Source organism: Panulirus ornatus, chromosome 57, assembly GCF_036320965.1.
Source record: "Panulirus ornatus isolate Po-2019 chromosome 57, ASM3632096v1, whole genome shotgun sequence".
NCBI classification, from domain to species: domain Eukaryota; kingdom Metazoa; phylum Arthropoda; class Malacostraca; order Decapoda; family Palinuridae; genus Panulirus; species Panulirus ornatus.
The window spans coordinates 14,218,767-14,232,364 of NC_092280.1; the positions used below are offsets into that span (position 1 = coordinate 14,218,767).

Consider the following 13,598-nt stretch of genomic DNA (forward strand, 5'->3'; position numbering starts at 1 on the left):
TATATTTTTTTTTTTTTTTTGCTTTGTCACTGTCTCCCGCGTTTGCGAGGTAGCGCAAGGAAACAGATGAAAGAAATGGCCCAACCCACCCCCATACACATGTATATACATACGTCCACACACGCAAATATACATACCTACACAGCTTTCCATGGTTTATATATATATATATATATATATATATATATATATATATATATATATATATATATATATATATATATGCTTCTCCTTAGTCCCTTCACCTCTGACACACATATCCCCTTTGTTAATATTTTCTCACTCATTGTCTCCATATTTCAAAACCATTTCAACACATCCTCTTCTGCTCTCTGAACCATGCTCTTTTTATTTCTACACATCTCTCTTACCCTTTCATTACTTCCTCAATGAAACCACCTCACATCACATCCTCACTAAACTTTCCATGGTTTACCCCAGATGCTTCACATGCCCTGGTTCAATCCATTGACAACACATCAACCCCAGTATACCACATCGTTCCAATTCACTCTATTCCTTGCACGCCTTTCACCCTCCTGTATGTTCAGGCCCCGATCGCTCAAAATCTTTTTCACTCCATCTTTCCACCTCCAATTTGGTCTCCCACTTCTCATTCCCTCCACCTCTGATACATATATCCTCTTTGTCAATATTTCCTCTCTCATTCTCTCCATGTGACCAAACCATTTCAATATACCCTGTTCTGCTCTCTCAACCACACTCTTTTTATTACCACGCATCTCTCTTACCCTTTCATTACTTACTCGATCAAACCACCTCACATCACATATTGTCCTCAAACATCTCATTTCCAACACATCCACCCTCCTCCCCACAATGCTATCTATAGCCCATGTCTCGCAACCATATAACATTGTTGAAACCTTTATTTTTTCAAACATACCCATTTTTGCTCTCCAACATAATGTTCTCACCTTCCACATTCTTCAACACTCCCAGAACCTTCGCCCCCTCACCCACCCTGTGGCTCACTTCTGCTTCCATGGTCCTACCGGCTGCTAAATCCACTCCAAGACATCTAAAACACTTCACTTGCTCCAATTTTTCTCCATTTTTGTGGGGCCTAGATGTGGAAAGGGAGCTGTGGTTTCAGTGCATTACACAAGACAGCTAGAGACTGAGTGTGAACGAATGTGGCCTTTGTTGTCTTTTCCTAGCACTACATCGTGCATGTGTAGGGGTGGTGGGTGCCATTTCATGTGTGGCTGGGTGGGGACGGGAATGGATGAAGGCAGCAAGTATGAATATGTATATGTGTATATATGTATATGTCTGTATGTATATCTATGTATACGCTGAAATGTATAGGTATGTATATGTACATGTGTGGGCATTTATGTATATACATGTGTATGTGGGTGGGTTGGGCCATTCTTTCATCTGTTTCCTTGTGCTACCTTGCTAACTTGGTAGACAGCGACAAAGTATATGAAAAATAATTCATGTATGAAAAACAAAAATAGCTCAACAAATTTCAAATGTAGCTTTTATTGCAACAGTGAATGGGTTAAGTTCACAAGTGAAACAATATCTTACACATCTACGTTCAAATAATTTTTGCATTTTTGGTAGTCAACCTTCTATCATATAATGCAGTGATTTATTTGACCATGTACATATCCCAAATGGAAGAGGAATCTTAACTTAAACTTAATTTACAAACTCACTTTTGCTGTACATATAATGATAAAAGCAGAGGGAGCTGTGTAACAATACATTAGATCTCTACCCTCTTCAAGCGTCATAACTGCTTATACTGTGATTTTTGCCTCGACTATAAAAGTGAGAAATTCAATATTTATAAAAGCCGTTAATTTCTCCCTGTTTTATCTAAAATCAACACAACAGCTGTCTTGCTAAGAGTTCGGCATGATTTAAAAATCCTACTTCTAATGTAACATAATGAAACTAAAACATAAATTCTTGGTAAGCAGCCAACGATCAGGAGGTATATTACCAGTAATACCCACCTGGGTATCAGGAGGGTTAGTGACATATGCTTTGTGAACCAGCACTTTAGTGGTTGTCAAGTTGTACTCCTCTGACCCAGGTAGTTGTCTTTTCTTTCTGTCTCACTAACATATGGACTACTGGCATTCTATCCACAAACACACAATCTCTCCTAGTCATATGTAACACTTGACAACACTTAAATCATGCAGTTCATTCTTTGTAACTTTACATTTTCCTGCAGTGAGCACTATGCACTAGCCCTGCCTTTTAGCAAAGTGGTAGGAGCAGTAGATAGAAGAAGTAAGTAGGAACATTAGGTAACAGCATCTGCAAACACTGTGCTACACTTACCCTCTGCCAGTGGCCTGTTAAAGGGTGAGGCACCAAAGGTTAAGAAGTGGCACCGAAGTTCTTTAGGTGTGGAGACTCTATTGCCATAGCCACCCCTTTGAGGGAGTTCCAAATGGAACAGGCATCAGAGGTTTAGATAGATAGATAGATAGATTATATTTTTCCAAGTAAGAGAGCAAACAATAAAATAAAAATCTGTTACGGAAGTAGTGGTAAAGTCAAAGCAGTAAAATACTAAAATAAATTTTACTAACGAAGTAATTGCAAGGTAAATGATTATGATTATGTTATTACAATAAAAATAGCTTTTCCCCTGGATTTCAGGTTTGTCGGAATGTTTATAGGTAATATGAAGGAGCATTTCAGTGTCAGAATATTACCAAGTATATTCAACTGTAACAACACAAATGTTATCATGTAACAACACAAATGTTACCATTACTCATTATTTCCAACTCTAAGAGGTAAAATGCTTTAAATCCTCTGTACAACAATCCACTCTCAAGGATACCATCTAACTTCATTTCATGCTACATCTTCATGTCACTGAGTAAGTCACCTGGCGATGCCGCAAACAACGTACTCCTACTAAATCTGCAACACCTAAAAACACAAAAGAAGCCCTCTTACTTTTCTTGGAAGAAAAGCTTAAATTCAAGTATTATGCAAAGACTTATAACACAAGAAGTCATTAACAGAAAAAGGTTTCCTGTGAGTTCCAGCAATAAATTGCCATATCCCTCACACTGAAAATCAGATTCTATATTCAATGTAATCATCGTTTAACACACTATTTTCAAAGTTTGTACCTAGTGTAGATTTTAGACATCATGCAACTATAATGTATCAAAGAACTCTGCATAATATTCAACACAATATCCATGAAAAATGGGTTATGACTTACATCCATTTTACACACACACACACATTTATCATTATATTCTTATACATAACCGCTCTTTCCCGAGTCAGAGACAGCACAAGGAAACACACAAAGAATGGCCCAACCACTCATATACACAAATGAATATATATAAACACCCATACACATACATATATGAACATATACATATCAACATATACACAGACACATATATATATACTCTATTCTTTCAAACATGATCATTTTTGATATCCGAGATAACATTCTCGCCTTCCACACATTCTTCAATGCTCCCAGAACCTTCACCCCCTTCCCCACCCTAGACTCACTTCTGCTTCCATGGTTCCATCCGCTGTCAAATCCACTCCCACATATCTAAAACACTTCACTTCCTCCAGTTTTTCTCCATTCAAACTTACCTCCCAACTTACTTGTCCCTCAACCCTACGGAACCCAATAACCTTGCTCTTCTTCACATTTACTCTCACCTTCCTTCTTTCACACACTTAACCAAACTCAATCACCAGCTTCTGCAGCTTCTCACCCGAATCACCCACCAGCGCTGTAACATCAGCGAACAACAAATGACTCACTTCCCAAGCCTACCCATCCACAACAGACTGGATACTTAACCCTCTCTCCAAAACTCTTGCATCCACCTCATTAACAACCCAATCCATAAACAAATTAAACAACCATGGAGACATCAAGCACCCCTACCACAAAACGACATTCACTGAGAACCAATCACTTTCCTCTCTCCCTACTCATACACATGCCTTACATCCTCCATAAAAACTTTTCACTGCTTCTAGCAAATTACCTCCCACACCATATACTCTTAATACCTTCCACAGAGCAACTCTATCATATGCCTTCTCCAGATCCATAAATGCTACATACAAATCCATCTGTTTTTCTAAGTATTTCTCATATATATTCTTCGAAGCAAACACCCGATCCACACATCCTGTAACACTTCTGAATCCACACTACTCTTCCCCAATTTGATGCTCTGTACATGCCTTCACCCTCTCAATCAACACCCTTCCATAAAATTTCCCAGAAATACTCAACAAACTTATACCTCCGTAATTTGAATGCTCACCTTTATCCCCTTTACCTCTATACAAAGGCACTATGCATGCATTCTGCCAATCCTCAGGCACTTCACTATGAACCATACATGCATTGAATATCCTCACCAACCAGTCAACAACACAGTCACCCCCTTTTCTAATAAATTTCACTGCAATACCATCCAAACACGCTGCCTTGCCAGCTTTTATCTTCTGCAAAGCTTTCACTACCTCTTCTCTGTTCACCAGACCATTCACCCTGACCCTCTCACATGCAGGAAATGCTTACCCTCCTCAAAGGCTCAGATTTGGGGGTCTACATGTGCATGGATGTAAAAAGACAAGAAAAAAGGGGAGATAGGTAGTATGTTTGAGGAAAGGAACCTGGATGTTTTGGCTCTGAGTGAAACATAGCTCAAGGGTAAAGGGGAAGAGTGGTCTGGGAATGTCTTTGGAGTAAAGTCAGGGGTGGGTGAGAGGGCAAGAGCAAAGGAAAGAGTAGCACTACTCCTGAAGCAGGAGTTGTGGGAGTATGTGATAGCGTGTAAGAAAGTAAACTCTACATTGATATGGGTAAAACTGAAAATGGTCATGAGCATGAGAAGAAAGATCATGAGGCAAGTGTTTTGGGAGCAGGTGAGTGAGTGTGTTAGTAGCTTTGATGCACGAGACCAGGTTACAGTGATGGGTGATTTGAATGCAAAGGTGAGTAATGTGCGTAAAAGAGAGACTTTTGGATGTTAATGTGCTGAAAGGGGCAACTGGAGGGTGTCTGATCATTATCTTGTGGAAGCAAAGGTGAAGATTTGTGAAGGTTTTCAGAAAAGAAAAGAGAATGTTGGGGTGAAGAGAGAAGTGAGAGTAAGTGAGCTTGGAAAGGAGACTCATTTGAGGAAGTACCAGGAGAGATTGAGTGCAGAATGGAAAAAGATGAGAGCAAATGATGTAAGGCGATTCGGGGAGGAATGTGTTTAGGGAAGCAGTGATAGCTTATGCAAAATACGCTTGTGGCATGAGAAAAGTGGGAGGTGGGAAGATTAGGAAGGGTTGTGAGTGGTGGGATGCAGAAGTAAGATTGTTAGTGAAAGAGAAGAGAGAGGCATTTGAACGATTTTTCCAAGGAAGTAGTGCGAAGAACTATGAGATGTATAAAAGAAAGAGGCAGGAGCTCATGAGAAAGGTGCAAGTGGTGATAAAAAAGGGCAAATGAGAGTCTGGGGTGAGAGAGTATCATTAAATTTTAGGGAGAGTAAAAATATGTTTTAGAAGGAGGTAAATAAAATGCGTAAAAAAAGAGAATAAATGGGAACATCAGTGAAGGGGGCTGATAGAGAGGTAATAACAGGTAGTGGTGAAGTGAGAAGGAGATGGAGTGAGTATTTTGAAGGTTTCTTCAATATGTTTGATGGTAGAGTGGCAGATATAGGATGTTTTTAGTCGTGGTGGTGTACAAAGTGAGAGGGTAAGGGAGAATGGTCTGGTAAACAGGAAAAAGGTACTGAAAGCTTTGCGGAAGATGAAAACAGGCAAGGATGGTACTGCTGTGGAATCTGTTAAAAAAAGGCGGTGGCAGTGTTGCTGACTGGTTGGTAAGGATATTGAATGTGTGCATCGTTCATGGTGAAGTGCCTAAGGATAGGCAAAATGCATGCATAGTGCCATTGTACAAAGACAAAGGGGATAAGGGTGAATGTTCAAATTACAGAGGTATAAATTTATTGAGTATTTCTGGGAAATTATATGGGAGGGTATTGATTGAGAGGGTAAAGGCATGTACAGAGCATCAGACTGGGGAAGAATAGTGTAGTTTCAGAAGTGGTAGAGGATGTGTGGATCAGGTGTGTGCTTTGAAAAAATGTGAGAAATACTTAGAAAAACAAATGGATTTCTATGTAGCATTTATGGATCTGGAGAAGGCATATGATAAGAGTTGATAGAGATGCTCTGTGGAAGGCATTAAGAGTATACGGTGTGGGCGGTAAGTTGCTAGAGGCAGTTAAAAGTTTTTATCAAGGATGTAAGGCATGTATACAAGTGAGAAGAGAGGAAAGTGATTGGTTCCCAGTGAATGTTGGTTTGCAGCAGGGGTGCATGATGTCTCCATGGTTATTTAATTTGTTTATGGAGGGGGTGGTTAGGGAGGTGAATGCAAGAGTTTTGGAGAGAGGGACAAGTGTGCAGTCTGATGTGGATGAGAAAGATTGGGAAGTGAGTCAGTTGTTGTTCGTTAATGGTACAGCACTGGTGGCTGATTTGGGTGAGAAACTGCAGAAGTTGTTGACTTAGTTTGGCAAAGTGTATGAAAGAAGAAAGCTGATAGTAAATGTGTATAAGAGCAAGGTTATTAGGTTCAGTACGGTTAAGGGACAAGTAAATTGGAAGGTAAGTTTGAATGGAGAAAAAATGGAGAAAGTGCAGTGTTTTAGATATCTGGGAGTGGATTTGGCAGCGGATAGAACCATGGATACGGAAGTGAGTCACAAAGTGGGGGAGGGGGCGAAGGTTCTAGGAGCGTTGAAGACTGTATGGAAGGCAAGAACGTTATCTCTGAGCAAAAATGGATATGTTTGAAGGAATACTGTTTCGAACAATGTTATATGGTTGCGAGGCAAGGGATATAGATAGGTTTGTGGGGAGGAGAATGAATGTGTTGGTAATGAAATGTGTGAGGACAATATGTGGTGTGAGGTGCTTTGATTAAGTAATGACAGGGTCAGAGAGATGTGTGGTAATAAAAAGAGTGTGGTTGACAGAGCAGAAGAGGGTGTATTGAAATGGTTTGGTCACATGGAGAGAATGAGTGACGAAAGGTTGACCAAGAGAATATATGTGTAAGCAGTGGTAGGAACGAGAAGTGGGAGACCAAATTGGAGGTGGAAGGATGGGGTGAAAATGATTTTGAGCAACAGGGGCCTGAACATACAGTTGGATGAAAGGCGTGCAAGGAATAGAGTGAACTGGAATGATGTGGTATACTGGGGTCAATGGATTGAAAATGGCATGTGAAGCGTCTGGGGTAAACCATGGAAAGGTTTATCAGGCCTGGATGTGGAAAGGGAGCTGTGGTTTCAGTGCATTACATATGACAGCTATAGACTGACTGTGAACGAATGTGGCCTTTGTTCTCTTTTCCTAGCGCTATTTCATGCGCGTGCAGGGGGAGGGATGGCGTCATTTCATGTGTGGAGAGATGGCGACAGGAAAGGATGAAGGCAGCAAGCATGACTATGTACGTGTATATATGTATATGTGTGTATGTATATGTATGTATACACTGAAATGTATAGGTATATACATGTGCGTGTGTGGACGTTTATGTAAACACATGTGTATGTAGGTGGGTTGGGCCATTCTTTTGTCTGTTTCCTTGCACTACCTCGCTAATGTGGGAGACAACGACTATGTATAATAAAATATACAACATATATATATATATATATATATATATATATATATATATATATATATATATATATACATATTTTTTTTTTTTGCCGGTCTCCCGTGTTTGCGAGGTAGCGCAAGGAAACAGACAAAAGAAATGGCCCAACCCACCCCCATATACATGTATATACATACGTCCACACACGCAAATATACATACCCACACAGCCTTCCATGGTTTACCCAAACGCTTCACATGCCCTGATTCAATCCACAGACAGCACGTCAACCCCGGTATACCACATCGATCCAATTCACTCTATTCCTTGCCCTCCTTTCACACTCCTGCATGTTCAGGCCCCGATCACACAAAATCTTTTTCACTCCATCTTTCCACCTCCAATTTGGTCTCCCACTTCTCCTCGTTCCCTCCACCTCCGACACATATATCCTCTTGAACAATCTTTCCTCACTCATTCTCTCCATGTGCCCAAACCATTTCAAAACACCATCTTCTGCTCTCTCAACCACGCTCTTTTTATTTCCACACATCTCTCTTACCCTTACGTTACTTACTCGATCAAACCACCTCACACCACACATTGTCCTCAAACATCTCATTTCCAGCACATCCATCCTCCTGTGCACAACTCTATCCATAGCCCACGCCTCGCAACCATACGACATTGTTGGAACCACCATTCCTTCAAACATACCCATTTTTGCTTTCCGAGATAATGTTCTCGACTTCCACACATTCTTCAAGGCTCCCAGAATTTTCGCCCCCTCCCCCACCCTATGATCCACTTCCACTTCCATGGTTCCATCCGCTGCCAGATCCACTCCCAGATATCTAAAACACTTTACTTCCTCCAGTTTTTCTCCATTCAAACTTACCTCCCAATTGACTTGACCCTCAACCCTACTATGCCTAATTACCTTGCTCTTATTCACATTTACTCTTAACTTTCTGTCACACACTTTACCAAACTCAGTCACCAGCTTCTGCAGTTTCTCACATGAATCAGCCACCAGCGCTGTATCATCAGCGAACAACAACTGACTCACTTCCCAAGCTCTCTCATCCCCAACAGACTTCATACTTGCCCCTCTTTCCAAAACTCTTGCATTCACCTCCCTAACAACCCCATCCATAAACAAATTAAACAACCATGGAGACATCACACACCCTGCCGCAAACCTACATTCATATATATATTATTATATTTTTATTAATATACTTTGTCGCTGTCTCCCACGTTTGCGAGGTAGCGCAAGGAAACAGACGAAAGAAATGGCCCAACCCCCCCCATACACATGTAAATACATACGTCCACACACGCAAATATACATACCTGCACAGCTTTCCATGGTTTACCCCAGACGCTTCACATGCCCTGCTTCAATCCACTGACAGCACGTCAACTCCGGTATACCACATCGCTCCAATTCACTCTATTCCTTGCCCTCCTTTCACCCTCCTGCATGTTCAGGCCCCGATCACACAAAATCTTTTTCACTCCATCCTTCCACCTCCAATTTGGTCTCCCTCTTCTCCTTGTTCCCTCCACCTCCGACACATATATCCTCTTGGTCAATCTTTCCTCACTCATCCTCTCCATGTGCCCAAACCACTTCAAAACACCCTCTTCTGCTCTCTCAACCACGCTCTTTTTATTTCCACACATCTCTCTTACCCTTACGTTACTCACTCGATCAAACCACCTCACACCACACATTGTCCTCAAAAATCTCATTTCCAGCACATCCATCCTCCTGCGCACAACTCTATCCATAGCCCACGCCTTGCAACCATACAACATTGTTGGAACCACTATTCCTTCAAACATACCCATTTTTGCTTTCCGAGATAATGTTCTGGACTTCCACACATTCTTCAAGGCCCCCAGGATTTTCGCCCCCTCCCCCACCCTATGATCCACTTCCGCTTCCATGGTTCCATCTGCTGCCAGATCCACTCCCAGATATCTAAAACACTGCACTTCCTCCAGTTTTTCTCCATATATTTTTTTTTCATACTATTCACCATTTCCCGCATTAACGCGGTAGCGTTGAGAACAGAGGACTGGGCCTTTGAGGGAATATCCTCACCTGGCCCCCTTCTCTGTTCCCTCTTTTGGAAAATTAAAAAAAAAGCGAGAGGGGAGGATTTCCAGCCATCCGCTCCCTCCCCTTTTAGTCGCCTTCTACGACATGCAGGGAATACGTGGGAAGTATTCTTTCTCCCCTATCCCCAGGGATAATATATATATATATATATATATATATATATATATATATATATATATATATATATATATATATATATATATATAAGTAAATGTTTATAGTTGTGTTACTGGAGTGATAGTTTTCATACATGGTGTTTTGACAAGAAAATAGTGAAATTGGAGAAAAATGTAGCTTAGACATTGAAGCTTATTGATACAGTGGTTAAATTGATGAGAACTGCTATTGACGTTTGTGTAAATAAATTATACATTTCCTTTTTGCATAGCCAGAGATTAAACCATTATGTGATATTCATTTTTTCATTCATTTCAAGCTAGAAGTTTCAGTTTTCTAAATTGTTTCTTACATTTTTCATATGTATATATATATGTGTGTGTGTGTGTGTATATGTGCGTATGTATGTGTATGTGTGTGTATGTGTATATGTATATATATACGTATATTATCCCTGGGGATAAGGGTGAAAGAATACTTCCCACGTATTCCTCCATGTCGTAGAAAGCGACTAGAGGGGACGGGAGCGGGGGGCCAGAAATCCTCCCCTCCTTGTATTAACTTTCTAAAATGGGAACAGAAGAAGGAGTTACGCGGGGAGTGCTCATCCTCCTCGAAGGCTCAGAGTGGGGTGCCTAAATGTGTGTGGATGTAACCAAGATGTGAAAAAAGGAGAGATAGGTAGTATGTTTGAGGAAAGGAACCTGGATGTTTTGGCTCTGAGTGAAACGAAGCTCAAGGGTAAAGGGGAAGAGTGGTTTGGGAATGTCTGGGGAGTAAAGTCAGGGGTTAGTGAGAGGACAAGAGCTAGGGAAGGAGTAGCAATACTCCTGAAACAGGAGTTGTGGGAGTATGTGATAGAATGTAAGAAAGTAAATTCTCGATTAATATGGGTAAAACTGAAAGTTGATGGAGAGAGGTGGGTGATTATTGGTGCATATGCACCTGGGAATGAGAAGAAAGATCATGAGAGGCAAGCGTTTTGGGAGCAGCTGAATGAGTGTGTTAGTGGTTTTGATGCACGAGACCGGGTTATAGTGATGGGTGATTTGAATGCAAAGGTGAATAATGTGGCAGTTGAGGGAATAATTGGTATACATGGGGTGTTCAGTGTTGTAAATGGAAATGGTGAAGAGCTTGTAGATTTATGTGCTGAAAAAGGACTGATGATTGGGAATACCTGGTTTAAAGAGCGAGATATACATAAGTATACTTATGTAAGTAGGAGAGATGGCCAGAGAGCGTTATTGGATTACGTGTTAATTGACAGACGTGCGAAAGAGAGACTTTTGGATGTTAATGTGCTGAGAGGTGCAACTGGAGGGATGTCTGATCATTATCTTGTGGAGGCTAAGGTGAAGAGTTGTATGGGTTTTCAGAAAAGAAGAGTGAATGTTGGGGTGAAGAGGGTGGTGAGAGTAAGTGAGCTTGGGAAGGAGACCTGTGTGAGGAAGTACCAGGAGAGACTGAGTACAGAATGGAAAAAGGTGAGAACAATGGAAGTAAGGGGAGTGGGGGAGGAATGGGATGTATTTAGGGAATCAGTGATGGATTGCGCAAAAGATGCTTGTGGCATGAGAAGAGTGGGAGGTGGGTTGATTAGAAAGGGTAGTGAGTGGTGGGATGAAGAAGTAAGAGTATTAGTGAAAGAGAAGAGAGAGGCATTTAGACGATTTTTGCAGGGAAAAAATGCAATTGAGTGGGAGATGTATAAAAGAAAGAGACAGGAGGTCAAGAGAAAGGTGCAAGAGGTGAAAAAAAGGGCAAATGAGAGTTGGGGTCACAGAGAATCATTAGATTTTAGGGAGAATAAAAAGATGTTCTGGAAGGAGGTAAATAAAGTGCGTAAGACAAGGGAGCAAATGGGAACTTCAGTGAAGGACGCAAATGGGGAGGTGATAACAAGTAGTGGTGATGTGAGAAGGAGATGGAGTGAGTATTTTGAAGGTTTGTTGAATGTGTTTGATGATAGAGTGGCAGATATAGGGTGTTTTGGTCGAGGTGGTGTGCACCCTGTTGGGGTGAAGAGGGTGGTGAAAGTAAGTGAGCTTGGGAAGGAGACCTGTGTGAGGAAGTACCAGGAGAGACTGAGTACAGAATGGAAAAAGGTGAGAACAATGGAAGTAAGGGGAGTGGGGGAGGAATGGGATGTATTTAGGGAATCAGTGATGGATTGCACAAAAGATGCTTGTGGCATGAGAAGAGTGGGAGGTGGGTTGATTAGAAAGGGTAGTGAGTGGCGGGATGAAGAAGTAAGAGTATTAGTGAAAGAGAAGAGAGAGGCATTTGGACGATTTTTGCAGGGAAAAAATGCAATTGAGTGGGAGATGTATAAAAGAAAGAGACAGGAGGTCAAGAGAAAGGTGCAAGAGGTGAAAAAAAGGGCAAATGAGAGTTGGGGTCAGAGAGAATCATTAGATTTTAGGGAGAATAAAAAGATGTTCTGGAAGGAGGTAAATAAAGTGCATAAGACAAGGGAGCAAATGGGAACTTCAGTGAAGGGCGCAAATGGGGAGGTGATAACAAGTAGTTGTGATGTGAGAATGAGATGGAGTGAGTATTTTGAAGGTTTGTTGAATGTGTTTGATGATAGAGTGGCAGATATAGGGTGTTTTGGTCGAGGTGGTGTGCAAAGTGAGAGGGTTAGGGAAAATGATTTGGTAAACAGAGAAGAGGTAGTGAAAGCTTTGCGGAAGATGAAAGCCAGCAAAGGCAGCAGGTTTGGATGGTATTGCAGTGGAATTTATTAATAAAGGGGGTGACTGTATTGTTGACTGGTTGGTAAGGTTATTGAATGTATGTATGACTCATGGTGAGGTGCCTGAGGATTGGCGGAATGTGTGCATAGTGCCATTGTACAAAGGCAAAGGGGATAAGAGTGAGTGCTCAAATTACAGAGGTATAATTTTGTTGAGTATTCCTGGTAAATTATATGGGAGGGTATTGATTGAGAGGGTGAAGGGATGTACAGAGCATCAGATTGGGGAAGAGCAGTGTGGTTTCAGAAGTGGTAGAGGATGTGTGGATCAGGTGTTTGCTTTGAAGAATGTATGTGAGAAATACTTAGAAAAGCAAATGGATTTGTATGTAGCATTTATGGATCTGGAGAAGGCATATGATAGAGTTGATAGAGATGCTCTGTGGAAGGTATTAAGAATATATGGTGTGGGAGGAAAGTTGTTAGAAGCAGTGAAAAGTTTTTATCGAGGATGTAAGGCATGTGTACGTGTAGGAAGAGAGGAAAGTGATTGGTTCTCAGTGAAGGTAGGTTTGCGGCAGGGGTGTGTGATGTCTCCATGGTTGTTTAATTTGTTTATGGATGGGGTTGTTAGGGAGGTAAATGCAAGAGTTTTGGAAAGAGGGGCAAGTATGAAGTCTGTTGGGGATGAGAGAGCTTGGGAAGTGAGTCAGTTGTTGTTCGCTGATGATACAGCGCTGGTGGCTGATTCATGTGAGAAACTGCAGAAGCTGGTGACTGAGTTTGGTAAAGTGTGTGGAAGAAGAAAGTTACGAGTAAATGTGAATAAGAGCAAGGTTATTAGGTACAGTAGGGTTGAGGGTCAAGTCAATTGGGAGGTGAGTTTGAATGGAGAAAAACTGGAGGAAGTGAAGTGTTTTAGATATCTGGGAGTGGATCTGGCAGCGGATGGAACCATGGAAGTGGAAGTGGATCATAGG

At 41.3% G+C, this 13,598-nt stretch overlaps 1 protein-coding gene across 5 annotated transcripts in view; it reads right to left on the reverse strand.

The window, feature by feature from the left end:
* Positions 1-1,493: 1,493 nt before the first annotated feature.
* The window catches only part of LOC139766193 (uncharacterized), a 197,098-nt gene continuing 184,993 nt past the window's right edge, over positions 1,494-13,598 (reverse strand). For all 5 annotated transcript variants that reach the window (XM_071694466.1, XM_071694467.1, XM_071694469.1 and 2 more), the window contains one exon: positions 1,494-2,931. In XM_071694466.1, the coding sequence (XP_071550567.1) occupies positions 2,867-2,931 (65 nt within the window). In that variant the 3' untranslated portion in view covers positions 1,494-2,866. The remainder of the gene's footprint in view (positions 2,932-13,598) is intronic.